Genomic DNA, 27,635 nt, shown 5'->3' with positions numbered 1-27,635 from the left:
TTGCTTTCAATTGGGAAATTTAACCATAATGTCACCAAAAGGTTGGCTGGGACTGGTAACATTTAAGAAATGGGTCGTTCTTGCATCCCCTAGGCTTGGGCCTCTTGCTCCGTCAGGACTGAGTTGTAGATGAATGGCCCACAAGTCACCAGCCTTTGAGAAAAGTAGTGTCCAGGTGGAGATGGCAGAGGTGGGTGGGTGGGGGGAGGGGATCCCATAAAGACACAGTATGTGGGGCAGTGGCAGCCAACATTCGCAAACATTCATGCATCTGATGGGGGGCTCTGCCCTCCAGTGGGCATTCTCCACTAGCCTACAGTGACCGACTGTGGCCAGGCTAATTCATTACTCACATTAACAGGGTGGAGGCGGGGATAGGAGTAGTCGGGGTAGGTGGGAAGGGATCCCTCTTATTGCTAAGTGGATGGAAGGGTGGGGTGTTTTTTTTTTTTTTTTTTTTTCTCCCTAGAGTCCCGTTCTGTGGGGTTCTGGAATTTTCTGTCTGTTAAGTTCTTTTTTTTTTTTTTTTTTAAGTTTGAGGATAAGGAAGGCAATTCCAGAAATGTCTCTTCAGGAAAACCACTCTTCCTAAGTGGCTGCATTATGGGGGCAGGGGTGTGTGTGTGTGTGTGTGAGAGAGAGAGAGACTGCATCCTGGGCCAGCCACAAGTGGTGATTTTTTTTTTAAGTGACCCTAGCCCTTGCTCCCCCCACATCTGTAGTGACCCATCATTATAAATAAGCTTTAGGCAATGAAGGAGACACCCTTGTCCCACACTGGGGCTCACACAGCTGACATCAACAAACCTGACAAGCAGAAAAGTTGCTTTCTTGACCCTTGAAGGAAGCCAAGAGGAGCTCATGCAGATGAACGGGCGGGGAGCAATGCCATTTCTCTTGGAGATGGTTACAAGTAGCTGGTATGGGTTTGCAAGGGCAGAAGGAGCTCCTGATGAGTTCTTTCACCCTACGGATGGGCTGGGACCGGCTGACACGGACGATGGAGGAGGGCAGTGCTGGCGAGAGCTCCGTTCCACTGGGAGGAGAGGGGGTGGTTTGGATAAATGGAGGAAGCCACTGTCCTAAGGAGGCAGCTTGGCCCCTCCAACCTGCTGAGAGCTGAGGGGGGCTGTGGTGGTGGGCTGGGCAAGCACGGCACTAAAAAGGCCACGGCCCCGCAGCAATAACAGCTGGGAGGGATGGAGGGAGAAGCAGCACTTGGAATGGCCTTCATTCAGCAGTGGGGCAGGGGGTGGCTGGCACGGGTGGAAGGACAGTGCCCAGGAGGCCTTCTCCCTGCAGGGGGGTTGAGAACGGTTGAGGGTGTGGAGACCAGCAGCTGGCAGCAGACACATAAAACAGCTTCTCCAGGGAGGCTGAGATCATGGCTTTGGGGTGGCCAAGCACCATTCCCTACTCAACCTCTCCAACGCCCACCACCCCCGCCAGACCTCCCCCTGCTAGTCCTAGGTGGCCAGTCCCACGTCTGCATTCACGACTGCCTGCTGTATACACCAGGGATCCCTCTTCTGTTGACATGGAACCACCTCTGGGCTGGAACCCTGCTGCTGTTCTAGGCTGACAGGTGCTTACCCTGGAAGAATTTTGTGGGTGGGGGAGGACGTGTATGGGATTGGTAAAGAGCCTCCAGGAAAGATTGAGACCATAGGTTTTCGGTCACCGGTTTGGGGTCACCCACCTCTTTCTCCTGGTCCACCGAATCTTGGTCTGTGTTTTCCTAGCACCTGAGTGACAAGAGACTATAAATGCTGGGATTTGTAGTGGACCAGTAAAACACCTAGGGCTGGACCAGGAGATGGAACAGGAGGTTGTATGAGGTTATTGTAAACTGTAGCAGTTGGTGTTTTCCCTTACCTAAGGCTACATTGTTTCCCCAGCCCCAAGTTTCAGCCACCTTCCAGACTAAACGAGAAAGGGTAATTTGTAAACTAATCAGGGGAGATATATGCATTGATAAATACAGGGCTGAGGGCAAGGCAAGAAAAGGCTAACTGTATGTGGGTATGGTTAGGAATGTCTACAGGGGTCAGGAAGGGGAATCAGGGAAAAGCAGAGAAAGACAGACAGACCGACAGACATGCACAGTGAGAGAGAACAGAAAAGAAGTCAAAAGGGAGTCAAGCATATGGGAAGTGAGCAGCAGAGAAGCCAGCGTTAAGGAGGAAGAATCCTGATGGAGGAAACTGAGGTGCCGTTTAAAATTGGTCTCTGAAGCCAAACCACTGAGAAAGGCAAAGATCGTGTATTGCTCTTAAAACTTGTTGAGACTCAAGTCTTCTAGAACTTAACGCCTAAGGAAAGACTGTCTCACTTGACCAGCACATGTGCTTTTGAGCCAGATACTGGGAACTGCGTAACTCGTTGCTTCCTCCTTTGCCCGGGCCAACACACATTCATTGTGCGCGCCAGAAACTTTCTTTCCCACTCCTCCCTGTGGATCTGATTTCTCTCGTAATTTCGGTTTGTACTGTCACGTGCCTTGGCTGTGATTTTATTTTAAGGTGGCTTAAAGTCATTTTTGAAAGTAGACTGGGCATAAATCCTAAATATAGAAATGCAGGTAAAGTGGATTAGACTCAAAGCAATTGAAAGAAGTCAGAGAGGGGCAGGATAAAGAATGAGGGCAGGGGGAGAAAGAGAGAAAACGGGAGCAGAGGTGAGTGAAGCGAGGCACGTGTGCAAAGCAGCAGTCTGCAACCACGACAGACAGTGACAGGTGGTGGTGGGGTTTGGACAGTGAAGGCAACACAGACTCAAGGGTAGAGCTCTCTTCTCCACCTCTGGGCACTAAATCTTTCTGCAGGAACCCCGCTCCGGTCTACCCTGCTCTCCCTTGACCTTCCCTCCCCTAGGCAGTCCTAGCCTCACCCTAGACTGCCACCCCCCACCCCCCACCCCCGCCAGGTCCAGCTCCGAAGCTGTCCTCAGAGGGTCTCTGCAGTTCCAGTTTGTGGGCGGGTTCAGAGATAAGGAAGAGTTACCTGTGGCTCACCTGCTCCCCATCATTTTTAAATGAAACCTCCCCTAGACCTCTTGAGTGAGGCACACGGCTTTGTTCTGGGACACAAGGAAAGGAGACAGATAATGGACAGCCATGGAGGAACCAAACTTACAAGGGACTTTCCAGGGAGGGCAGTGAAAATACCTCACCCCTGCACATGTATACACACGCGTGCACACACACACACACACACACACACACACACTCTCTCTCTCTCTCTCTCACACACACACACACACACACACACACACACTGTAGACAAACTCCACAAACACCAGACAGGCCTGGGGGACAGAGTAGAAAGGAAGAAGGTGGGTGGTGGTGGTACCGGGATGCGTGTGTGGAGAAGTGGGCATGTGTGATGATATAGAGAAAGGGTCGTCATGGGTTACTGTCGTGGCTTTCCTCTGTGTCCACGCTCACCGGAGGGAGGCCTCCGTTGTCATTAAGCCTCTTGGCCCTGTAGGTCTCATAGTGGATGTTGTGTGTCACTTCCTTGAGGTCCTGGAGGTGGGTCCTGAAGGACAAAGGGTGAGAAGAGAGAGGGATGTGATGAAGGGTGGGAAGAGGAAGAGACTGACCCACATCCGAGGTTAACATGTCACTTCCATGGCCTGGCCCCAGTGACTGGGACCCATGCCAGAGAGCTAATGATACTTCTTCAGCCCCTTTTGCTTCATGATGGGAGCTGGAATGGGGGCAGAGAGCTGTCAGAGAATCTCGGAGACGGAGGAAGTAGATCTGAACAGATGGCCTCCTGACCCCAAATACATAAACCTGCCATCCAAGGGAAGGGGTGCATCTCACCTGATGACAAAGTCTCGAAGCAGGGCAAACTCACAGTGGTTGAGGTTTTCCACTGTGAACAAAACAAAACAGGTGGTCATTTCACTAATGTGGCAACACCTAGCAGATGAACTTCTGTTCAGATCATGTTGGCATTTAGGAGGGAGCCACAGGACACATAATGTATTGTAAGCCTTCCAGAGGTTTGCTCATCCTGGCACTTCCGTGCATGGGATTTTAGTCATTGAACAAATATTTATTTATTTATTTTTAAGTAGGCTTCATGCCCAGCATGGAGCCCAATGTGGGGCCTGAACTCATGACCCTGAGATCAAGGCCCAAGCTGAGACCAAGAGTCAGACGCTTAACCCACTGAGTCACCCAGGTGCCCCTGAACAAATATTTATTGAGCAGCTACAATAATACGATACTATTCTAGACTCTGTGAAATAACAGCTAATAGGGACAATTTTATTTCCCACTTTATAGGAAAGGAAACTAATACACAGAGGGTCTAAAAATCTGCCCAAGACCTAAGACACAAGTCCTATCCTTAAGGAGCTTATAACCTGATTGGAAGACAGTAACACACACAGCAAATAACTATCGACCCATCTTAAGAAGGCGATGCACTACAATGAATCTAATTCAATACAGATTGAGTACCTACTATCTGCAAATCACTTGCCAAGGACTATGGGGGCAGAAGGGAATTAAGACATGAATCCTCTAGTCCCACAATCTAATGGACAAGACAGACGTTCTCATTAAAAGATTTTAATTCAAGGGGCGCCTGGGTGGCTCAGTCGGTCAGGCATCTGACTTCGGCTCAGGTCATGATCTCATGGTCTGTGAGTTTGAGCCCCGCGTTGGGCTCTGTGCCGACAGCTCGGAGCCTGGAGCCTGCTTCCGATTCTGTGTCTCCCTCTCTCTCTGCCCCTCCCCCGCTCATGCTCTGTCTCTCTCTCTCTCTCTGTCAAAGATAAATAAACGTTTAAAAAAAAAAAAGATTCCAATTCAAGGCAGTGAGAAAATGATATTAAAAAAAAAAAAATCCCAACACAGGGCCATAGGCAAATGAGAGACAATGTGGTACAATGAGATGAACTTGGTTTGGAAAATGGAATAAATTCAGTTGTGGAATTGAAATCTGGGTCTGAAGTCCCAGTTTCACCCCTAACAAGTCATGTGATCTTGGCCAAGACCCTTAACCTGTCTGAGACTCAAGGCCCTCAGAAGCTCATGTTCTGAGAACAGTCACGTCACCCTGCTCCCTGCAGAAGGTTATCACATTGAAAGAGATCGCTAATGCAATTCTTTGAAAACTTTCAGGATCACTATTGACCTTCTAGAGGTCCCGTCCATTCATAACAAAATGAACATGGCCACATCTGAACCACCCTTCAGCAGTCTGTCGGCTCATGTCCCCTTTCATGTGAAAACTTTTCTCTGGTTTTTTTCAGTGCTCATTAACCTCTCTATGCTCTCAACTCCTTTGACACACGAGTCAAAGTCAGCGTCTCCCAGTCAGGTGCTAACTTGGCCTTTAATCACTTCCTGCCTCTGAGATTCATCTTCTCCATTAGACAGTAAGCTCCTCACGGCAGGATCTGGCTGGCATTCAGTTTACATCTTACGTGCCAGGACAGCGCCCTGAACTATAGATGCTTAATAAATAAGCGTAATTGACCAGCAACCAGTTTTTCAAGAAGATGCATTGGATTACCTTCGATGATCCCCCAGGGAGTTTTTCTGCCGAGGACCCGCTTGCCATTCACTTGGTACTCCTTGTCGCTGCCCACCACAGCGAAAGGCATGCTCTCCTGCTGACAAACCACACACATGTGCACGTCAACCTCCTGTGCCGTCTGGGCCTCCAAGGACGGCATAGAGTCTTGGGCCTCTAGCCTCGAACTGCACATTTCTGATGCTCATTCAGTGATCCCACTGATGGCAAGGGGCAAGGGCAAGGCTCTTGTCTCCTGAAAAGGAGTCTGAAGTCCTGGGTCCAACCCCTGATTGCACCCCTACCTGGTTGGTTCACCTCGGTAAGTTGGCCTTCCTTCACCAGGAGAACGCTTTGTACTTTTTATTGCTTTAATGCGTTTGGTTTGGCTTGGAACAACTCTGCGAGCTAAGAGAGGATAGAAAGACCTCTCTTAAGTGACACCTACCCATCTGACAACCACGTAACTGATGCTTCACACTACCTCGCGTGAAACCTACTGGCAGAAGCCCACGTCCGCTGACCTCTCAGAGCTCCAAGGCCACTGTCTGATGTTCGTGGGCCCCTCCGCTCCCCCAGATGGGCTGAATGTTCACCAAGACAGCCGTTTGTTCCCAAATCCGTTTGCCTGATGTGTCCTTGTTACTGGACAAATGAACTATTATGGAAGCTGAGGACGTATGACCGTGGAGAGTTGCTTCTCTGAAACGTGAGTTTCAGAAAGACCTGATAAAGGTGAGCTGCGCTTGTCTTAAGATTGAACTTATTCTCAAAGAAGCAGCCTTGTCTCAATATGAAAAGAATGCTTAATGAATGGGATGTATACGTTTTATTTTCACTTAATCATTTAGTGAAATATTTCCTTAAAAACAATGAAGATTTGTAGGCATCGTTTTTTAAATGATTTCTTCACTTTGATGGGCTTTTCCAATTAACCCGTACGTGTCTCAGCTATATCAGGTAAGGGGCTTCTGGTAGATTATTCACCCTTAACCCAGGAGGAGACACAAGACCATAGCAAGTAAATGATCTGTCTTAGGTCACAGTGGTTAGTAGAAAAGCCCAGACGAGAACTCATGATTATGATGTAAAGTCCCAGAATCGTAGAAGTTTGACATTGAAAGGGACCACGGAAATCACATGAAGCCTTAGCATCCCCAGGAGACACCCCAGGGACTGCTGAGAAGACAGTGCTCTGTGCCTGTGTCGCTGAGCCAGAGCAGCTCTGTTTTCATGTTTCATATACAGAAGGTCTGTCTGATGCTTCATTTTTAAAAACGGTTCCTCTAGGGGAAAGAAAGCCTCTAAGCCACTCACTTAGCCTGGGCCCTGCACTTTATGGAGGGGACACTGAGGCAGAGCTCTGACTAGAGCATAGACACCTTGGACCCCAGCCTGATGCTCTTCCTGTCCATGCCCTTCCATCAACCACACCCTGGTTTTGCCAGGCCCTCCGGGGAAAGAACTTTTTGGGTGGCCTGGGATGGACACGCACTTTGGCTTTCTGGGTGCAAAGTTCACAGTCCCGGCAAGGGCCCCAGTCCTCATCCTGTCCCGTGTCACTTCTGGTCTGGGTCAGGAGAGGTGGGGCAGAGAGTATGAAAGGGGAAAAGCAGGTGGAAAGACAGGAGGGGTACACGATCCACATCCCACTGGTAACAAGGGGGGCATTTGTGTGATGAACAGAGCCCGAGGCACCCACCCGGATTTTGTCATTCTCCGTCTTGTCCTCCAAATCCTCATCAAATTCCTTCTGTGGGTAGAACTCGATGCCATTTACTTCAAGCTCCTTTCGAACCTAGGGGCAAGGAAGAGAAGCAAGGTAGCCAAGTGTCAGGATAATGCGGGGAGGGGGTGGGGTACGCTCACACAGGTGTGAGTGTGTGTGTATGTGTGTGCACGTGTGTGCTGAAGTCAGAGGGATGAATCAGCCTTTGCTAATCCAGTCATCTTCGAACTCCAAGGCCCTGAGCAGCAGGAAGATCCTAATAAACACGAGCCCCAGTCATACAGCCGCTACAGCCCAGCCTGAGCTGAGGAACAGTCTGGGGGTGCAGCTTGCTCATCGCAGGGTCCATAAGATTAGGATTTAGACAAGCTGAGTACAGATTCCACATGGGCAGTGCTCATGCTACTATGTGTCATATTCCTGTTTGCAGGGAAGAGAAGTGGGGCTCCTCACCCCAAGCCTATATAGGTCTGCCCTCTCCCAAAGCTCGACTTATGTCTCACCTCCTCCAGGAAGCCGCCCGGGACTTCTTCAGTGGCCTACCTGATTGTAATTTTTTGGAAGGGAGCAACGTCTTTATACTTCACCCACATGCCCCTACCTCCAACCCCATGCATCCAGCACAGGGAGGAGCTTATAGAAGACACTAATAAACACCAGCGGGAAGTTAATTAATTAGTTTAGCCCTTCAAGCAAGCTAACATCGAGGAGTGGTCTCTCCTGTGTATGGCGGTTTAGGTATTCAGCGGTCTCTGCCAGTAAGTTTGGTGGCTGGGAAGAAGGCAGCCTGAGGCTGCAAACTTCTCTGTCCACAGACACTGTCAGCCCAGCTTCTTTAATGGCTAAATAGGGGCTGGGTGGGCAGGGGGGTGTATAATAATCAAGGAGAGGACATGGTTTGGACCAGGGGAGGGGGAAGGGTGGGGACAGGAAAAGGAGGAGGGGCCTTCTCACCCTTTGCTTGAATTCAGACTTCTCCTCCAGGGTCATGGTGTCAGCCTTAGCAATGACAGGGATGATGTTCACAACTTTGCTGAGGTGTTTCATGAACTCCAGATCGAGAGGTCGTAAGCTGGGGCCCAGAGAAGGTGGGGTGTCAGAGCCACCTTGCCCTCCCCCACTCAGCCACTGCCACCACTCCGGGGCCACCCTCGGGACAGAGGGACTGGGCCGGGAAAACTGGCTGAGGCCAAGGGGCTGCTCCCTCTCCTGACAGCCTGCGGAACAGACTCCAAGTCTCTGCCCCCATTTGGACCACCATCTCCCTTTCTCTTCCAATCCTGCCCCTCCTCTAGCAGCCCTACTCACATTGCTTCTTCAGAACAGCTTGCCTGCCGTGGGGATCTTTTTCTTCTGGGAACAGCGGTGGCCTGTCGTCTCTGCCTATGTGTCCTTGGGTCACGGTTACTTGTTTATCTTATTCTGCTAGTGGGACAGCACTTTTTTGTTGTTGTTGTTAAGTAATCTCCATGCCCGATGTGGGGCTGGAAGTCACAGCCCTGAGATCAAGAGTCACGTGTCCCGCCTGGGGCTCCAGGCGCCCCCAGGACTGCACTTTTTGATGGGCCTTCTCCCAGCCCGCACTTAGTCCTGCAGGGGCCCAGCTGGGGACCTTGGCTCTCCTCATTCTGAGGGCCCAGCTCCCCCGAGGCTCTGGGGCCCCAGTCTGGCTCTAGTTCACAGTCCTGGGGACTTACTAAGTCAGGCTGTCTGCTGGCTTGCTCTGACCTTGGGTCCACATTCCAGGGAAGGATAAAGCAAACCTTTTTATTGAGTCCCTGGGCCCCACCCTCAAACACCCGCTGACTACCTGGTTCCTCCAAACCTGGGGGTCTGCCTTGCCTGTGTCGTCCTCTCAAGAACTGAACTCTGGCCCAGCAGACGGGCTCAGTACTAAGCTATGGAAGGCATGCCCGCGTGCCCACTTGGATCTCTCTATCCCAGGTCCACACTCCTTATCGTGCTGTCCCATCTGCGACTCACAACTGGACTTCCCAGCATGCTCTGCTCGTTGCCAGCCTTCATCTCTAGACATGCTGGGCTGGCCACCCACCAAATGCCTACAGCGGGGTCCCACACCCACCCCAAACACCCACCCCAATTCAACAACCCTGCCTGCTTCCCTTTTACTCTTCTGCTGCCCATCCCCCACCCCCAGCCTTGGGCAAAGCAGAGATCTACTGAATAAGCGAGGAGCCCTTTGTGTTCACATGTCGACCCCTCTCTGCTGGCACAGTTGTGCTAGAACACCAGTGGGCAGCATGGGGGGCTGGTGTTGGTCAGCTTTACTCTCCTGGTAAGAAAGTCAGCCTTTTTGGGGGGGAAGTCTAGGGGATCACAGGGCCATGACTACACTGGGGCTCATCCGGGGCCCCAGCTGAATCCAGGGATTAGTTATCCACTGGAGAATGACGCAAACCAGAGCTAGGTGTGGCCATGGGCATGGGACTGGTACATACGAGTGTCCCGTGGGGGAGATAAAGTAGAGGCAGCAGTGGACACGAGTGTCAGGGATGCGTTTCTTCCTGGCAATGTTGACCTCCTCCTTCAGGAACTTCTCATACTGTTCATTGATGTACTTCTCGATGGGCTCCCAGCTGGAGGGTGGGAAGAAAGCAGACGGATGTCCCAGAAAGACAGGACTTGGGGGCTCACCTTAGACATGGTCAGGCAGCAGGGCCCTCACATCCCTCTCGTTTCTACCTCCCCTGGGGGGCCTGGGGTGGGTTGCCCACCCTCCCTCAGGCTCCCACGGACGGCTTTCCTCATCAGCAAGGCTAGAACCCCCATGGAGACCCGGTCCTCTGACTGGGCCAGAGGATCCTGCAGAACCCCGCCCCACTCCAGAAAGCAACACACACTCTCCCCACCTCCATTCCTTATTAGCTGGGAGGCTCTGAGGAAGTCTCTACCCTCCCTGAGGCTGTTTTCTCACAACTAAAGTGGGAGGACCCACGGCTGCCTAGAAGCACGCACGAGAACAGAGGTTTGGTCCTTAACGTAGCAATGGCATACAGAAAATATTCAACGTGGCAACAACTCATTACCCTGACTGCTGCCAATGTTACGATCACCTTTCTCCTTCGAGGAGCATTCAAAACACCAGGAAAGAGGACGATCGGTCACTTTTCCAAGAAGGCTCCAAGTTGTGCTGTCCAGTGGCCCTGCCTATCCGTGGCAGAACCCAGCTCCCTCACAGAGACACAATGGTCTCCATCCCTATCTGGGAGCAAACTTCTGCCTGGAACTTTCCATCTACATTCTGCACAGCCCTCCTTGGCTGCATACGCACTGCAGCTTTGCTCGGTGAAGTCCCAGAGGCTCTCTCCTCATAGAAATGGCCCACCCTCCTCTCTTCTTCCAGGGCTAAGACATTGCCCACAGGCCAAGCTCTGCCACAGCCTTCAGGTCAGCCTACCACCGCTCCCCTTGTTCTGTCCACCCTGCCCTTCGGCCACCTGTAGGTAACCCCACAGCCCAAATTCCTTCTGCACTGGCCTCCCACCAGAGCCTCTTCCCTCGCCTCTTCATAAAGCTCCTCTGCGGTCCGTTAGTAAGCCTTCCCACTTAACCCCTCGGCATGAAGGGTACAGATGGCTCTCGATGGGAATGAATCTGAACCGTGTTCAGCGTCTTCCTTGCAGAGTCTTTAGGGCAGAAATCTCACAGGCAGACATATACCAGTTTTCATTGTTGATCTGGTCTCCGAAGCCCGGGGTATCGATGACCGTCAGCTTCATTTTGACCCCGCCTTCCTCTATCACTGGGGGGGGGGGTGAACAGAGAAGGCACCAGGGAGGTCACTCTTCCAGCTGATGCCGGGTACCCTGCTTCCTACCGGTCAGGGAGACCCAGGCTCCTTCCTTCCTTCCTCAGGACCAATTACTGGAAAAGTTGAGTTCTGGGTCTTCCCACCTCCATAGCTCTATTCACGCTGTTCCCTGCACCTCCCGGGCCCTCCCGGCTTCTTTCTGCTTGTCTAACTCTCACCCTCGTGTTATCATCCAGCTCGAGCCCCACCTCTTTCCTTTTTAATCCCCCCTCCCTTTTCTAGCCAAGGAGTTGGCTTCACAGACTTCAGACCTCTGTTCTCTTCTGTCTTGAGATTGCCTTTCATTTGCCCGTCTCTCCCTCTCTGGCAGAGACCCTTCTGAACAGCGGCCACAGGGGTCCTGCCCGGTCCTCACCGTGCCCAATAGCTTTGATCTCCACAGTCTTGGGGATCTTCTCCTCCCGGTTCCAGCTGGAGGCCTTGCGGCTCACCTGGGATTTGAAGAGCGTGTTGACCAGCGTTGACTTGCCCAGTCCGCTCTGACCTGCCACAAGACAGGAGGAGGGTGACACGGTGGGGAAGACCCGTGTCCACCTCCTGAGCAGGCCATCTCTCCCATGAGCCTACAGAATTCTAGAGCCTTGATCCAGGCCATGCCCCCAGTTCACCATTCACTGGGGGCAAAGGACTAAGTGGGAGAGAAGGCAGGTGGGAACAGTTCCCTGGTACTGGAGGGGGACTTGGGACATCAGTTGAATTCCACATTCTTTCCTCCTTTCCAGAGTTCCAGGACCACTGGGAAGGGGGAAACCCTCTGGATTTGTCTAGTGTAGTGACATTCTGTTTTGTTTCTGCTCCACTCACGTTTTTAGTCTTTAATAATCTAAATGTCACGGCGGAACTCCTTGGCCCTCTGATACTGCCTCAGTGCATACATAACATCTGCTAGCAAAATTTGCCTTTGAATCCCACAGCCCTGTGAATCCCATGCAGAGCTCTCTTTATCCCCAGTTGAAGTGCTCCTAGAGAGATTAGCCCCCACCTAATAAAATATGTGCAAGGTAGGGCACCTGGGTGGCTCAGTCGGTTGAGCGGCCGACTTCAGCTCAGGTCATGATCTCGCGGTTCGTGAGTTTGAGCCCTGATCGGGCTCCGTGCTGACAGCTCAGAGCCCAGAGCTTGCTTTAGATTCTGTGTCCCCTCTCTCTCTGCCCCTCCTCCCAGGCTCTCTCTCTCCCTCCCTCCCTCTCTCTCTCTCTCTCTCTCTCTCTCTCAAAAATAAATAAGCATTAAAAAAATTTTTTTTAAGTCACATGCTCTACTGACTGAGCCAATCAGGCACGCCATTTTGACCTGTTTTACACACATCGTGCCACAGCAGATTTCATTCCAAGGAGGAGTTTTGCAACTAAAGGGTACTTGAAAACCACTGGCCGAAGCCGTGCTCCTCAAACTTTTTTTTTAAATTTTTTTTGCATTTATTTATTTTTTTGACAAACATAGAGAGACAGAGCACAAGTTGGGGAGGGGCAGAGAGAGAAGGAGACACAGAACCTGAAGCAGGCTCCAGGCTCCAAGTTGTCAGCACAGAACCGGACACGGGGCTTGAACCCACAAACCTTGAGATCGTGACCTGAGCCGAAGTCGGACGCCCAACCGACTGAGCCACCCAGGCGCCCCCGTGCTCCTCAAACTTTTACATGCACAAGGATCACACAAGCAGGCCCTGCAAACTGCTGAATGGTGTCAGCATCACCTGGACGCTTGTAGGAAATGCAGGGTCCCGGGCCCCGCCCCAGCCCTATGATTCAAAATCTGCACTTAGGCAGGACTTCCAGATGAATCATGTGCACAGTAAAGTCAGAAGTGCCGGCCTGGGGGCCCCTGGGTGGCTCAGTCGGTTAAGCGTCTGACCCTTGATTTCGGCTCAGGTCATGATCTCACGGTTTGTGGGTTCGAGCCCCGCGTCGGCCCCGCACTGACAGCGCGGAACCTGTTTGGGGATCTTCTCTCTCCCTCTCTCTCTGCCCCTCGCCTGCTCGCACTCAGGTACATGCTCTCTCCCTCAAACAAATAAATTTTTTAAAAAAATTTTAAAAAGAAGTGCTGATCTAGGGCACCCCTGTGGTATATTCGGAAAAGGACCAGGCTCGGGGGGGAAGAGCCTAAAGCTCCAGACCCAACTGTGCTCCTTCCCTGAACACCTTGGACTGGCCGCGTTTGCTTCCCTGGTTTCTTTACCGACAACGCGGTGGCAAGCGGGGGAGCTGATGGGACCTGAGATAGCAAAGAAGCTGCATTTCTCATTCTAGCTGCTCAATCGGTAGTAGCCACCGAGACCCATAGGTTAAAAAGACTACCCGTCAGCTCAGTCCTGAACGTGAGCCATGGCCGATCGGCAGCGCCTCTCCCCACGGCGCGGATGGACAGGCAGCCCATGTGGCCTGTATGTCTTTCTCATTCCTGGTCTGGTTGTTTTCTGAGGTCTCTTGCTCACTGAGTACTCTTGAGTGCCAAGTGCTGTGCCAGAATTGGAGGTGGAGAGGTGAGCAAGACATCATCCTTGCCCTCAAGAAGCCATTTAGCATGAGGAAGACCAAAACGTAATAAGCAGGAGGTTACGGTATGTCACAATAATTGCTATGAAAGAGATAGCCCCGGGGCATTATAGCAGCAAACTGGAGGGAATATAATCCAGTTTTTCTGCAATCGAGGACTTCTAGGTAGGAGCAACAACGAAGCTGAAACCTGCAGAGTAACTTTGAAAGACCCAGGAGAAGCTGGAAGGGAGTTCTAAACAGAGGGAATGGCATAGTCAAAGGCTCAGAGGCAGGGAAGAGCACAGCAGAGTCCAGGAAAACTTTCCTCACAAGCGAGGAGGAGAACGCCAGGCTGGAAGTGGTAACAGGTGAGTGGCAAGGTAGCACCCAGACCAGGCTAGGAGTTTAAGTCCTTAAATCTACTGAAGGGTTTTAAGTAGGCTGGGTGACCTGAGGAGTTCTGCAGGTTGGAAAAATTATTCAGTCACTGATGGATAATGGACTGAAGCAAAAAGAAGACAGAGGACCAGGAGGGTCACTGCCCCTCAAAGTGTGGCCTGGGGGCCGAGGTCCATGAACCATTTGCTACTCATTCTTGAGATAAGAAATTTGCACCAGAAAGTAAATTGACCTTAACACGAAGCACACTGTTTAGTTCGGTTGATGGGGCATTTTTCCATTTTTTTTTTTTTAACATTTATTTTTGGGAGACAGAAAGAGACAGAGCACAAGCAGGGGAGGGGCAGAGAGAGAGGGAGACCCAGAATCCGAAGCAGGCTCCAGGCTCCCAGCTGTCAGCACAGAGCCCGATGCGGGCCTCGAACCCACGAACAGCGAGATCATGACCTGAGCCAAAGTCAGACACTTAACCAACTGAGCCACCCAGGCGCCCTTCAGTTGATGTTTTTTATAGCAAGACTTGTCAGATGATTTAAACTCCAGCCAGCCCCTTATCTTTGAGCAGCCCTGAGTCCAGTGGCTGTGGCAATCCAGGTGGGAGACCTAGTTCAACTAAGAGCGGTCACAGTGGAGATGGAAAGAAGTCGACAGACCTAAGGGAGATTCACAAGGCAAAACTGACAGGTCTTGATGACTGATTGGACTGGGGGAGAAAGGAGAAAGAAAGATGATGCCCAGGTCCCTGTTTCAGCAACTGAGTGAATGTCCTACTGATATCAGGCAAGGGTCCCTTCCTGCTCTTACATTCTGTGACCTAGCGACACTACTCAGTGACCAATCAATGTCCTGGAAATTCTCTTTAAACCTTAAAGTACTACAAAAGAGCAGAAACAAGACCACCCTCGGGGTGCCTGGGTGGCTTAGTCAATTGAGTGTCCGGCTTTGGGTCAGGTCGTGATCTCGTGGTTCGTGAGTTCGAGCCCCGCGTCGGGCTCTGTGCTGACAGCTCAAAGCCTGGAGCCTGCTTCGGATTCTGTGTCTCCCTCTCTCTCTGGCCCTCCCTAGCTCATGCCTGCTCTTTCTCACTCTCGCTCTCAAAAATAAATAAACACAAAAAAAAAAAGAGTAAGATCACCCTCTATCTGACACCAGCGGGAAAGGACACTGACGATTTCCCCACGCCGCACACCTGAAAACAGGCTGAGCATGCCTAAGAGGCTGCCTGTGTCCATCCACCCATGACGGGGCCAGGCTGACAATCCACCCAAAGTTCCCACCCCTGGATCAACTAGTCTTGAGAAGAGGCTTAAGCTTTCGTGATCAGCATCGTGAAATCTTTCCTCCCGGAAAAACCTCATCCTAAGGAAGCCAGGGCTGAGGCCAATCCTAGGGAAAGAAACAGGATCCTCAGCGCTGCCCGCCACCGTGGCCTCCAGTGACCCCATTGCCTTCCATACCGACCACCATGATGTTGAAGTCGAAACCAGTCTTCATGGTCTTCTTGCGCATCTGCTCGATGATGGTGTCGATGCCAATGTAGCCCAGCAGGTTTGAGTTGATGCTAACGGGTTTCATGGGCACTGCCGGCTTAGGCCTGGGCTCAGGCACCAGCTCTGACATGGCTGCGTCCGTCCTGGCCTCCGGGAGCCCTGCAGAGCCAAGGTGGGAGAAGTGGGCTGCAGGCAAACAGAAGTCGCACAGAAGCCACGGTATTGTTCTGTTGATACAGAATTACAAAGAGTTGGGACTGGAAGGGACCTCAGGTGTCACCCAGTATGGGCACCTCATTTCACGGAGAGACCGAGGCCCAGGGGGAAAGGCCTTCCCTAAGACACAGAGCAAGTCAGATGCCAGACTGGGCTCAGTGCCCAGCCTCTCCAGCCGCTGGGGCACTTTCTTCTGCACTCGCTGCTCCGAAGCATGTCTGTGTGTCCAGCCCCAGGCTTCTCACCTTGGTCCTGTTGACATTTGGGGCTGGATAATTATTGCAGGGGGCTGTCCCGTGCACTGTAGGGTGTTTGGTGGCATCCCTGACGTCGGGTGTGACAACCAAAAATATCCCTAGACAGTGCCAAATGTCTCCCGGGGGTAGCATAACCCTAGTGGCGAACCACCAGTCTAAAAGATATTTGGGGTTATTCTGACCTGACTCATGCCTCCTCAGATAAAGTGCTAAGACCTTTTAGGATACTGAACCTAACGTCTATTAACTGTCCCTGACCTCAGTTGCTCTGTCTTTTAGAAGCAAATAGGGTTACCCCCTCACACCGCAGGAGTACCACCCCTGCCCCCAGCTTCCGTGTCCCCTCTGTTCCATGAGCACCACCGCAAAGGAGGGGTGTCTGTGCCCTGAGGGGTCCCAGACATCATCCTAGCCATAGTTTTAAATCTGTGGAAGGAATAAGTCTCCCCTTTCAACCAGTGGGAAGAGGATGAGACGCAGCCAGATTGGAGCAGTCACTTGCCTAAGATGACGTAGCGTGTTCACGGGATGGTGGGTAGCAAAGGAATGATGGGTAGCAAAGAAAGAGGAGGCCGAGGACACAGCCCTTCTCTAGGAGGGAAAGGCCAACATCCCTCCGGGTCTGGCAGATCACAGGTATGTTCACACACAAGAGAAATCTGTGTGTTTCCTTGCAGGACCAATGTGTACCAGGGTAGGCTTCAGTATCGAACAACTCCATTTTCCCATCCATAAAATGGGTACGTGTGGTACAGCGGAACGAGCCTGGCCCTGCTACTTGCCAGACGTGTGGACTTGGGCAAATCATCCCCTCCCACCCCCCGCTCCCCCCGTGAGCCTGCTTCCCCATCTGGAAACTGGACAGGATCATGATTAAGGCTGTGGTGAGCATCGCATGAGCCATGATGCCTAGAAGCCCCCAGCACAGTGCCTCACACTCCCTCCCGGACCCTCTTGCCCCTGCCCCTTTCAAGTTCACCAGCTTGTCAGCAGGACAAAACGAAGTGGGGCGTGTGAAAGCAATGCTAATTACACAGCATAGTTATTGGACTCCACGCTCCCTTAAGGACCTCTTCCAGCTTTGCCCTTCTGGAATCCTGTGGTTCCTGCAGATTTCTCAGGCTCGCAGGGAGAACCGGCGGAGCAGCAGATGGGCAAGAGGGGGGTGGGGGGACAGGAGTGCCTCCCTCCCCCACCCCCAGACTCAGCCAGGAGTCTGTTCTCGTACCCCCACCACCTGGCCCTTCCACCAGCCCTGGCAAGACTCTCTCTCCCAATGGGAAACTGTTCTTTCCTTGTCACTCCCGGGCGCAGCCAAATCTGACAAAGCCTGGGGACCTCCCCAGGGCCTGGCGTGGCTCCCTCCTACCTCCTAGGAAGCTGTTGCCAGCCAGGCGGCTCCAGGCAGCAGCAAGATTGGTTCAGCCCTGCAGCAGCTGACTCTCACAGCCTGGCCTGCTCCTCCACTCGCTGCACGTGGCTCCCAGGCCCCACTCCGCACACCTGCACTGGAGGCCATGCCCCACTTTCCCTGCCCAGCTGCCCCCACGGCTGGCCCAGGCCCCTCCCCTCATGCCTCTACAGCTAAGCCCATTCGGTCTCACAACCTGTGTTGTCAGACAGATCCATCTGGGGCCGGCTGGGGGTGCGGGCGGGTCTTACCCTGTTCTACCAACTTGGAAAGTGAGTCTTGTATTTCTTCAAGGGGGATTTTGTTAGTATCCTCGTAAAGTGCGTGCCCTTAACTATGGCCTGCTCTGCTCTGGGCCGTCCATGGCAGCATCCTAAAAGAGCATTCCCAAAAGACAGACCCTGGTGGCAAGAAGGGGCTGCCTACCAGATTCCCAGGCAACTTCTAGGACCACCAAGCACCTACTAGCAGCCCCCGTGGGCGCACCGTATAGAGCACCTGATGGCATGTTACCTCTCTCAAGCACATGCCGATCACATGCCAGCCACATGCTAACAACAACGCATCTGCCACTAGTACTGCAAACGTGTGGCGGGTCACTATGTCACGACCTTTGCTGGACGACCCTTCCCCACCCCGGCCTGTGGCTGACTCCTATTCCGTCTTCACCATTGTGCTCAAGGGCTACCTCTGGGACAACCTCTGCTTTCCTCCCTGAAATGGGTGCCCCTGTTCAGTGCTTCCTTGTCCCCCCTGAATACCCTGTATTCATCACGTTCATTCTTTCCCTCCATCCTTTCCAGGACATTTCATATGCTGCCAAATGGGAGCCTACTCCAGCCAACCCGAGACTTAATACCAAAGAGAATTTTGGACCCCAAACAAGGACCTTGCCCCTGAGGGTCCATCGTCTGCTGAGGGTGCCCGACAGCTCCCAGGAACAGGACAAACACTGCTCTGGAGTTGAATTCTATAGCTCCATCCTCTGCGTGGACAGCTCCCTTGGTCCCACCATGCCAACCCCAGATGGGCAGCTGGCCCAGGCTTGACTCCCACCTGGATGACCCCTGTGAGCTCAGTTGTCTCCTCAGGAAAATGGGCACAGTACCTACCTTGCTGGGTTGCTGTGAACGTTATGCAAAAGCACGGACATAAATTACCTGGCACCGAACATAGGTTAGTTCCCACCCTTCTTCAGGGAAGAGGCCATGTCCCATTGATCTCTGTGCCTCATTGAAACTAGCATAACACAGGCACTCAGCAATGAATGAATGAATGATTGAATGAATGAATGCCTCACAGGGAGACACCTGTCATTTCAGAACCATCACCTTTCTTCTCCCTCACATGCTGTTCCCTTCGAAGAGCAGCTGACCCCCCAGCCAGCAAATGGCTCCTGTGTCGGCCACAGTCAAAGGGGTAGACTCTGTTAAGAGAGACCCTCTCCCTCCCCTGCAACAAGGATGCGGGGAGGGGTTCCCCAAAGGTGGGAAGAGCTCAGGATGAAGGTGGCAGGATATAGTTCAAGTGCCATCCTGCCTAGATGGTCCCTGGGTTCCTCCTAAGCTCCCAGCTCTCCCGGGGTTTCTGGAGAGGAAGAGGAGCTGTCAGCAACCCCCACCCTCCGACCCCCCTCCAGGAGCCACCTGCCCCATCAATGCTCTGGGAGAGGCATTGTCCACCTGACTCAGCTTTGAGTCCCCCACAGAAACAGCACCCCCCTCCCCAATGCCAAGCAAGGACCCTGGTGCTTTCTTTTACAGACAAACAAATGGCTTTGTCTTTGTCTGGCCCCCGGACCCCACCCCTCTGTTGGGAAGGTGGCAGCAGGGGGAGGGGATCTTTCCAGAACAGCACCTGCCTGGGGGGCGAGGGGGTTGAAGGGTCTCTCCCTCCCTTCCTGAACTGGAATCTTCCCCTGTTCCCAGCCCTAGCAGCCTTCAAGACCCCACCCGCACTGGCAGAGGCAATTCCAGACCGCCCCAGCTCCAGCCCCGCTCCCAGAAAACGATCACAGAAGATATCTTAGTCCTTTCCCATTCACAGTTGCAAAGGGCCCTGGGACACCCCCTTCCCCCATTCCCAGGCCTCTGGAGGCCAATGAGTTCCCTTGGAGACCACCAGCTGTCTCGGTGCCTCTGCCTGTCTCCGTGTGCGCCTGTGTGTGGGGGAAGGGTCTCTGTGTCAGAGTACAGGTCTCCCATCTGGCTGTAGGTGGCCCTGATAACCTGTGCGTGGTGTGCGTGTCTTGGTGTGCTCTAGCGTGGGGCTTTCTGTGTGCATCTGGGTCCCCGCTTGTGTGTCCGTGGATCTCTGCATCTCCCCGCGATCCCGTGTGTGCATTTCCTCGGGCACGTATATCTCGGGGCGTGTGCCACCGTGTGTGCGTGTGTCCGTGCATATGTCACCGTGCGTGGGCTCCTCGGCGCATCAACCCTCCCTCTGGCAGCACCTCCAGCCGGGCTTTCCGGGGCCGCAGCCTCCTCCCAGCGGGCGCCGGTGGCCCGGCCGGCCGCCCTACCTTTGGACATGAATCCTCCTTTGTCTCTGTTCCTCCCGGGAGATGCTCAGGGCGCGGGGCTGCAAGGCTGAGCGGGGCGCGGGCTCCTCCTGGGCAGAGCGGCCCCCGCAGCCGGGCCTCGCCCCTCCGCGCTCTCCGCCCACCCGCCCGGCCCGCGGCCCGGCCGCGCCGTCCCTGCGCCCCGCGCCGCCGCGCCCGCCCCGGACCTCGCTTCGGCTCGCTCGGCGCCGCGCTGCCCCTGCCCGCGCACACGGATGCCGCCGCCGCCGCCGCCGCCGCCGCCGCCGCCGCTGCCACCCGCACCACGTGACCCGCGCGCCTGTCGGCCCCGCCGAGGGCCCCTCCCCCTCCCACTGCGCCCGCGCCCGCACCCGCGCTCCCCCAGCCCGCACGCGGGAGCGGGTACCGGGTTCCGGCTGCGGGCGACGGGAGGGGGAGAGGGTGGCGCGCGGGTCGCTATGCCTGCAACTCGGGACGCCTGGCCGGGGGGAGGTGCCCGCATCCCAGTCCCGAGCCCCGCCCGCCCCGCCCCATCCCGCTCCCGGCCTCTTACCCTCCAGGCTGGGGCGGGGCGGGGCGGGGGGCGCCGGGGACCGGTGGCTGCAGCGTGCGGGCGATGCGCGCGCGAGTCACGCGGTCAGTGGGGATGCTGCGCGGGCTCGGCGCGCTTCTGCCCAGGCGCGGGCGCCTGCGGAGCCCTGAGTCAGGGGCCCGGGTTCCAGGCCCGGCTTGGGGATGGTGAGCCCTGTGACCTTGAACTGGTCAGGAACTTTCCTGAGCCTCCATTTATCCATCAGGAAAAAAAAGGTCATGCATTCGGTCACCATTAATGGACAGTGCAGTGCCAGGCCCTGGGGGCCACGGGGACGAAGATGACCATTCTAGTTCCAGCGGGGGAGACAGGAAAGCTGGACTGTCCTAATGGAGAGGGCAGGGGGTACGCACAGGGTACTCCGGTGGGCATCCCGGGGAGAGAGGGATTTTGGAAGAGCTCATGGGGAAGCTGGGGGCCAAGACAGAAAGGCAAATACATGCTGGTGGGAGGGAAGGGAAGGGCACTCTGTGGATAGGGGCAGCAGACGTGAGCAGACCCAGAGGGGTAAGCAGCATGGTGCCGTGGACGACGCCGCTCCTGATGCAGCCAAAGGAGAGAAAATTCCAGGTGAAAATATAGAGCTAGAGACTGGAGAAGTCCGAAGTCTTGGAAGCCAGGCTAAGGAGCTGGACTTTTGAGGGAAGCCAATGAAAGTGCTGCCATTGAATATGTGAGTCCCTATGGCAGTTGCATGGAGGACTGAGAGCCCTGGGGGAGGTGGGGGAGCAGGAGGGAGCTGTGGCATCACAGGGGCAGAGGGTTGGAGCGGAGGGGGTAGACAGCCAAGTACTGAGGAGGTAGATCAACAAACTTGGAAATAGACTGGTTGGGTGAAGGAGAGCAAAAGATAATGAAGAGGAAGAAACCCAGGCTTCTAGGGTGCCGGTGCTTGTAGCTGAGAGAGTGAAATCGGAGCAGAGTCCGTTCAGGAAGAAATGGGCTGTCAGGGTTGAGGGGCCCCACTGGAAGACCGGGGCCTGGGAGAGCTGCCCCAGACTGAATGTATGGGGCAAGATGAGGAGGGTCTGGCTTCCCAGAGACCCAGTTAAGGCACTGACAGATGGGATGCTTTCCAAGCTCCAGAATCTGAGCCTGTGCAATGTTGGGAATGTTGGGATGGCCCAAAGAAGAATTCCAAGATCTGGGTTCCCACTAGCTTATTGCCACCAACCAGCTGCATGACTTTGGGCATGTCACATCCTCTCTGAGACCAAATGATCGTCTAGCCCTTGTGTTGGCCTACTTAAAGCTCTGTGCAGGACTTGCATACGTACAAGTCTCCAGCTTACCTTTTGGACTAAAGGGCTAGGGGTAAGGGATCAAGGAAGAGTATGCCGGGTGAGGCACCTTTCGAGCAACAGATAGCTTCTTGGAAGGCTGAATGTGCATGAGTTAGAAGGTCTCAGGTGAGGTCACTGCTCACATCGAGAGGAGCACTGTAGTGATGGCTGTCGGACAAATCACCACTTCCCGACGTGCTGGTCTGTATTTTCCTGCAGGTGGTTTGCTTTTAAAGCTGGACCCACCTACAGATCACCTGACTCCTCCAGCTCTTCAGGGAACAAAGAAACAACCATGGAAGATACCAAAGGAAGGACCCCGCGTAATTTCTCTTCCACAAGTTACCCCTGTACACTTTCCTTCTGGTGGCTTCGCTCTACCTCACCTCTGATTGGCAGGTTGGGACCCAGCTCAGAGTGAATCCCCTGTGTTCTGCCCGTCAATCTCATTCCCCTTGCCCCCAGCACATTCATCTCTGACCTTAGTTCCACCTCCCTTTCCTGACGTGTCCATCTCTTGGCCAATAGATCCTGACCCCCTACGGCAGCCCACCGCATCCCCAGCCAAGCTCTTTGCATTACCTTTGGTTTCTCTGGCCAGGTCCAGCATGATGGGCTCTGTGGTCCCATCTGTCACAGCATCCGCAGTAGCACGGTCCGGGGCTGGGTCTGTGCTTCTGCTTGGCATCAGTGGGTAGGTGGCTGATGTGGTCAGGCTAATGACTCTGTCCAGGGTGGTCTCCCCCGTGGCTGTGCCCAGCTTGCTTGTGTCCAAAGCAAAAGAATCTGTAGTTATGTCTAGCTTGGCTGTATTCGCTCTAGCCAAAGCCATGGCTGTGTCTGTCCTGGTGGTGCCCAGCTTGACTGCACCTGGTACCACCAAATCCGTGGCTGTACCCCCTGTGGTTGTATCTGACTTGGCTGTGCCTGCTGTAGCTATGGCTGTGCCCAGCTTCTCTGGGTCTGGGGTTACCAAATCCATGACCGTGTCCAACTTGGTTGTGCCTTCTGTAGCAAAGTCCGTGGCTGTGCCCAGCTTGGTATCCAGAGCAGGGAACTCTGTGCCTGTATCCACTGTGGATGTGCTTGGTGCGGCCAGATTGATAGTCAAACTAGGCTTGTTGGTGACCATTGTAGTGACATGTCTGACTATGCGTGGCCTGGTTGTGTCCAGAGGAGCCAAATCCATGGCTGTCGCAGGACCCATGGTGGAGGTGGCCCTTTGGAGATGCAGCTGGGGTCTCGGGATACCCCTGGACCGGGGCTTGCCTCTTCCTGGAGAAGTTCTGGTAGTCACGTGGGCAGCCACTGGGAGAGGGTGTTTCTGACCCACTGAGCCTGGCCCTGCAGGGCCTGGTGATTTCTGGGCTAACCGGGATTGAAATGGCAGGGCCAGGTAGGAACTCACCAGGGGCTTCTCCACTATGGGCATCCTGCTGGGTTTGGCCAATCCTGGGTTCCCTGGGCCCTCAGAGTGGACTCTGCCCCCTGGCACTAGGGAGACAGATCGTGAGGCTGGGGTGGGCAGCCTCCCTCCTCCATGGGTGGCAGCCTCCCTGCCCGGGGCGGGCAGCTCTTCCCAGTGAGAAGGCAGGGGGCCCAAGGGCCATGCCTGGCTGTTCTGACGGAGTGTTAAGGAGGTGGAGCTGAGTTTCCGGGGCTTGGTCTCCGGTGAGGACACACTCCAGGCTCCGGCTCCCGGGCCCGGTCGGCCGGAAGCCTGTGCGATGTGGCTTTGAGGGAAGGCATCCAGATGGATGGTTTTCCTGAGGACAGGGATGAGGGGTGACACCCCTCCAGGGAGCTTTGAGGAGCGGGCAGGGCGTCCCAGCAGGTGGCTGCGGGAGAGGGAGTTTCCAGGGCTGGGGGCTCCATGCTGCTGCATCTCAAAGCTGTGATCCATGCAGGTCTTCCCCTGAGGCAATCAACAGAGAGAAGAGGCCAAGCAGGGGTGAGGTGCTCAGCTTGCATTTCTTGGATTCCTAGTTAATAAAGAGCATGAAAACTTCTTTGCTAAGTAGCAGACGAAGTTTTAGTTGCCGGCGTTTGCCAGGGTCTTAGGAAACAAGACACTATTTTAAAATGTAAAATATTTAAGTTAGGTGAAATGTTACAGAGTAATTGTTCGTTAAAACGCGATTACCATTTTAATATTATCTAGCCACTAAGGTATGAAATAGTTTCAAAAATTGTTCGGTTTGTAATTGAAAAAAATGGGCAAATATATATGCATATATATAAAGCTTAACTCTAAATATAATTTTTAAACAATGAGAAAACAGAAATATATTACAAGAAATACATTTACAAGAAAACTTGTGGGGTGCCTGGGTGGCTCAGTCGGTTAAGTGTCCGACTTCGTCTCAGGGCATGACCTCACAGTTCGTGAGTTCGAGCGCCGCGTCAGGCTCTGTGCTCACAGCTCAGAGTCTGGAGCCTGTTTCAGATTCTATGTCTCCCTCTCTCTCTGCCCCTCCCCTGCTCACACTCTTGTCTCTCTCTCAAAAGTAAACATTAAAAAAAAGAAAGAAAACTTGTAATATATCAAGCTATAAAATTATGGGCTCCTCAGTGGCTTGGGTTTTATACTAATTATTAAAAACACAGATATCTAAAGGTTAAAAAAAAAAAAAAAGCACTACCAGTCTTGGGGCCTTGGTCTGACGGGGCCTTGTTCAGGGACCCTGCAGGAGGGGAGTGGTTATTGGGAGCCTGTCTACCTGTCTTTTTCAGGAGGGGCCAGAGTGCTCTGGGTTCCCACCCATGGTAGCCAAAACAGGAGTCCAGGCATCCAGGTAGGAGGCCGAGGGATGACCCATTTGGCTTGGAAACAGAGTCTGCCTCTGGGGCTTCCTCCCAGAACCAGGAAAAAGCCCCTGGCTGCTGGAGCCAGAATTTGCTGGAGCTGCAGAGGAGCCTGGTGAAGGTGAGGCTGGGGAGGTGAAGAGGCAAGTGCTCGCAGGAGGAGGCTTGTCCAGTGACCAGGCCACAGTCCCTGCCCCGGGGGGAACCCAACATCCCCAGCGGTGCCAGGCAGTGAAGCAGGCAGGACTAAGCTGGAGGTGAGCTTTGGACCAAGCATTAGCTCAGTGTTGGGCCTCAGAGGAGGAAGGTTGGACCAAGGGGTTGTTCACACCAAAGACCCAAAGGTGAGGGTGTGGCATCTTCCTGAAAATCCACTGTGGGAGTCCTAGGCTGTAGGGGGTGGGACGGTGGTGCGGGGAATAGAAACCACGGGTGCAGTGAAGACCAACCCAGGCCACAAGGACGCTCAGCCCTGGAAGATGACCTCGTCAGATCTGCTGGTGGGAAGAGTCACTCCCATGCAGTATGACAGAGGGATCAGAGGGGAACGGAAGTGGAGGCCAGGAGAATGGCAGGGACACTGTTGCAACTCTGCGTCTGGGGGTGGGGCTGGAGAAGGCTGCCCAGCCCAGGGATGGAAGTGACAAACCACCTGGAGGTGGGGAGAGGTGGAGGTCAAGGACCCTGGCAGGTAGTCTGTGTGGATGAGCCATTCCCCAAGGTGGGCTCCAAGGCCCCCAGATGGCCAGCCTGTACACACCCCGGGCTCCATCCCCTCCCCAGCCACATATTTGTACCCAAGACTGTGCCAGCCTCCGTCACTCCCCACTGAGCACGTCCCTCAGGCCTGCTCTCCTGCCCTTGTTCACAACCACACATACCTGGACACATGCACGTATACCCCGCACTTAACCCCAAATGTCTACCCTCAGTGTGTGCACGCCCACACAGAGACAGCAGGCCTGGGGATCGGATTTCTGAGGTCCATTTAGTCCAGTGTCACCAGATCCCCACCCCTCGCTGAGTCTACACTCCGTCATCTATCCCTTGGTCCTATGCCACCCACTCCCCCAAACACGCACACATAAATACCCACCTACCTTGATCAGAGGACAAGAGAAGTCCAGTGCTCCTCAGTCTGGGAAGCTGAAGCTGATACAAGCCTCTCACCTCCCCTGTGCCCGGACTCTGGCCACTGTGACCAGCTCAGAGGCCTCTTCCCTCTGGCCCCCTCATGGGCCTCCACTCAGCGCCCAGGCCATAGTCCCCAGGCCTAGGGCCCAGCTCTCTCCTGACCTGTCCCACCAGCTACATCCCCAGCGGAGCTGGCTCTGGGGCAGGGAGGGGCTGGTTTCTCAGCAGTGGGCGTCAGTGAATGGCTGCTCTGAGCCTCTGGAATCCTGAAGGGCCATGGGAGGCTCCTAATGGCCAGGCTGGGCTGCCCTGGACTCAAGGCCACCTGCGGGTGGGGTGGGGGAGGTGGGGTGAGGGGTGGGGTGGTGGGATGGTGCCCTGCTGCCTGGCCTCCCCAAATCTACTCGGTCTCCCACAGACCCTGGCTCCTGAGAGATGTCTCCAGTAAGAACAAGGCTACTCCAAATACAGCCACACTCTAGTGGTCCCAGCACCATCCTCACTCCTGATTTCCTTCCGCATTGCCCCCACCCCCCGTTTAGTTCTGTGACCTTTGAGCCATCTTGTCCACCCACCTGAGTTCTTTTCTGGGGCAAGCTAAAGCAGGGGCTGTCTGCTTTAACACCAGTCTCCTGAGCCCCTCCTGGCTCCCACTGGACCCTGTACTAAGGCCCCGAAGAGGTGAAGATGACCCAGCCCTGGGCCTGAGGAGACCCACCCTGTGGGCTGGGCGGTGCTCTCATCTGCCTCCATCATACCAATAGTAATGATGATGATGGTGCTAATAATGCTGCCATTTACTGAACCCTTACTATCCTCCAAACACTGTGCCAGGGCTGGGCAGGAGCTCACAGTCCGCTCAGGAAGATGGGGACATAGACAGGTCCTTACGGTAACACCGCAGAGATGGTGGATGACATCCTTCCAGCACTCACCCTGAGCCAGGAAGTAGGCTAAGCATTCTCCTGGCATCTCCTGTAATCTCCGCCTCGTCACCTGCTTTTTGCTGATGAGCGCACCACAGCCCACACAATGCTGTGAGGTCAGGTCGATTTTCCTGTGTATTGCTCTCCGTAGTGAGTGAGCTTCTGGAGCCGTGCTGGCCAATAGAACATTCTGTGATAATGGAAATGTTCTGTATCTGCGCTATCCAATGTGACAGCCACTAGCCACTGGTGGCTATTGAGCACTTAAAATGTGGCCACAGTGACCGAGGAACTGAATTGTTTATTTTATTTCATTTTAATTTGTGCTGTCATATTGGACAGTTCTGAGGAGCCTGAATTTTCTTTTCTCTGGGTCCTAGGGCCTGGCAAGAGTCAACCTCATAAGTGTCTGTAGAATGAGTGAATGAATGAATGAGTGAATGGTGAATATGTGGACCTGCGATCTTCCCCTGTTCATCCGTTCTCTCGCTTTCGGCCTTTCTTTTCAAACTTGGTTGTTCTCTGGTTACCAGGGCAACACCTGCTGGAGTCCAGTGGATGGGGGAGGGAAGCTGTCTGGAGTTCCTGCCCTGTCCCTTCTTGCTTTGAGGCCTGGGGACCAGCCGAACTTGAGGAAGAACGGAGGTGTTTGGGGAGGGGACAGCACAGTTCTGCATGGACAGATTGGGCAGGGGGAGACTTTACTGGTCACCCCCAGTGGATTGCATTATCTCTGAGATGAAGAAACCCTGAGAAGAAGTCAGGAGTCCTGGATTCTCTCCCCACTTTGGCAAATGAGTCATTATACAGCTGCCATCAGGTCACTTGCCTTTCTGGGCCTCAGTTGCCTTTGTAAATAGGTCCCAGGTGCTTGCATGTGATCTCCTCTAGCTCAAATATCTAGAATTCCTCCCTCCGGCTACCTGCCAGGCTGTTAGGGCCTTGAGAGCCAGAAGCGAATCTGGTTCATGTCTGTATTCCCCCCTGCCCATCGGCCCTGTTCTGTCCTCCAGGGTTGAGGGGGCC

The 27,635-nt window shown here is 54.0% G+C and overlaps 1 protein-coding gene across 6 annotated transcripts; it reads right to left on the bottom strand.

Annotated features, from left to right (window-relative positions):
• Nucleotides 1-26,700, bottom strand: SEPTIN3 (septin 3). 6 transcript variants are annotated; one of them, XR_007153935.1, is made up of 13 exons: nucleotides 26,619-26,700; nucleotides 22,327-23,659; nucleotides 15,432-15,623; nucleotides 11,451-11,579; nucleotides 10,945-11,026; nucleotides 9,723-9,860; nucleotides 8,218-8,335; nucleotides 7,237-7,332; nucleotides 5,535-5,634; nucleotides 3,830-3,881; nucleotides 3,446-3,539; nucleotides 808-1,036; nucleotides 1-153 (listed from the first exon to the last, which is right to left on the bottom strand). XR_007153935.1 is itself a non-coding variant. In XM_047866576.1 (13 exons), exons 2-13 carry the CDS (start codon nucleotides 23,645-23,647, stop codon nucleotides 1,235-1,237), a joined length of 2,430 nt encoding a protein of 809 aa, XP_047722532.1. In that variant the 5' UTR covers nucleotides 23,648-23,659; nucleotides 26,619-26,700; the 3' UTR covers nucleotides 985-1,234. The 6 variants fall into 6 exon arrangements, 4 of the variants coding, with proteins under 4 accessions (XP_047722534.1, XP_047722532.1, XP_047722533.1 ...); XM_047866576.1 differs by lacking the exon at nucleotides 1-153 and adding an exon at nucleotides 1,700-1,745 and having other exon boundaries at nucleotides 985-1,296; XM_047866577.1 differs by lacking the exons at nucleotides 1-153; nucleotides 26,619-26,700 and adding exons at nucleotides 1,700-1,745; nucleotides 25,650-25,711 and having other exon boundaries at nucleotides 985-1,296.
• Between the last annotated feature and the right edge of the window lie 935 nt (nucleotides 26,701-27,635).

Source organism: Prionailurus viverrinus, chromosome B4 (assembly GCF_022837055.1).
Source record: "Prionailurus viverrinus isolate Anna chromosome B4, UM_Priviv_1.0, whole genome shotgun sequence".
Lineage (NCBI taxonomy): Eukaryota > Metazoa > Chordata > Mammalia > Carnivora > Felidae > Prionailurus > Prionailurus viverrinus.
The sequence above is the reverse complement of the archived record's forward strand: the minus strand, read 5'-3'. Positions and strand labels throughout refer to the sequence as shown.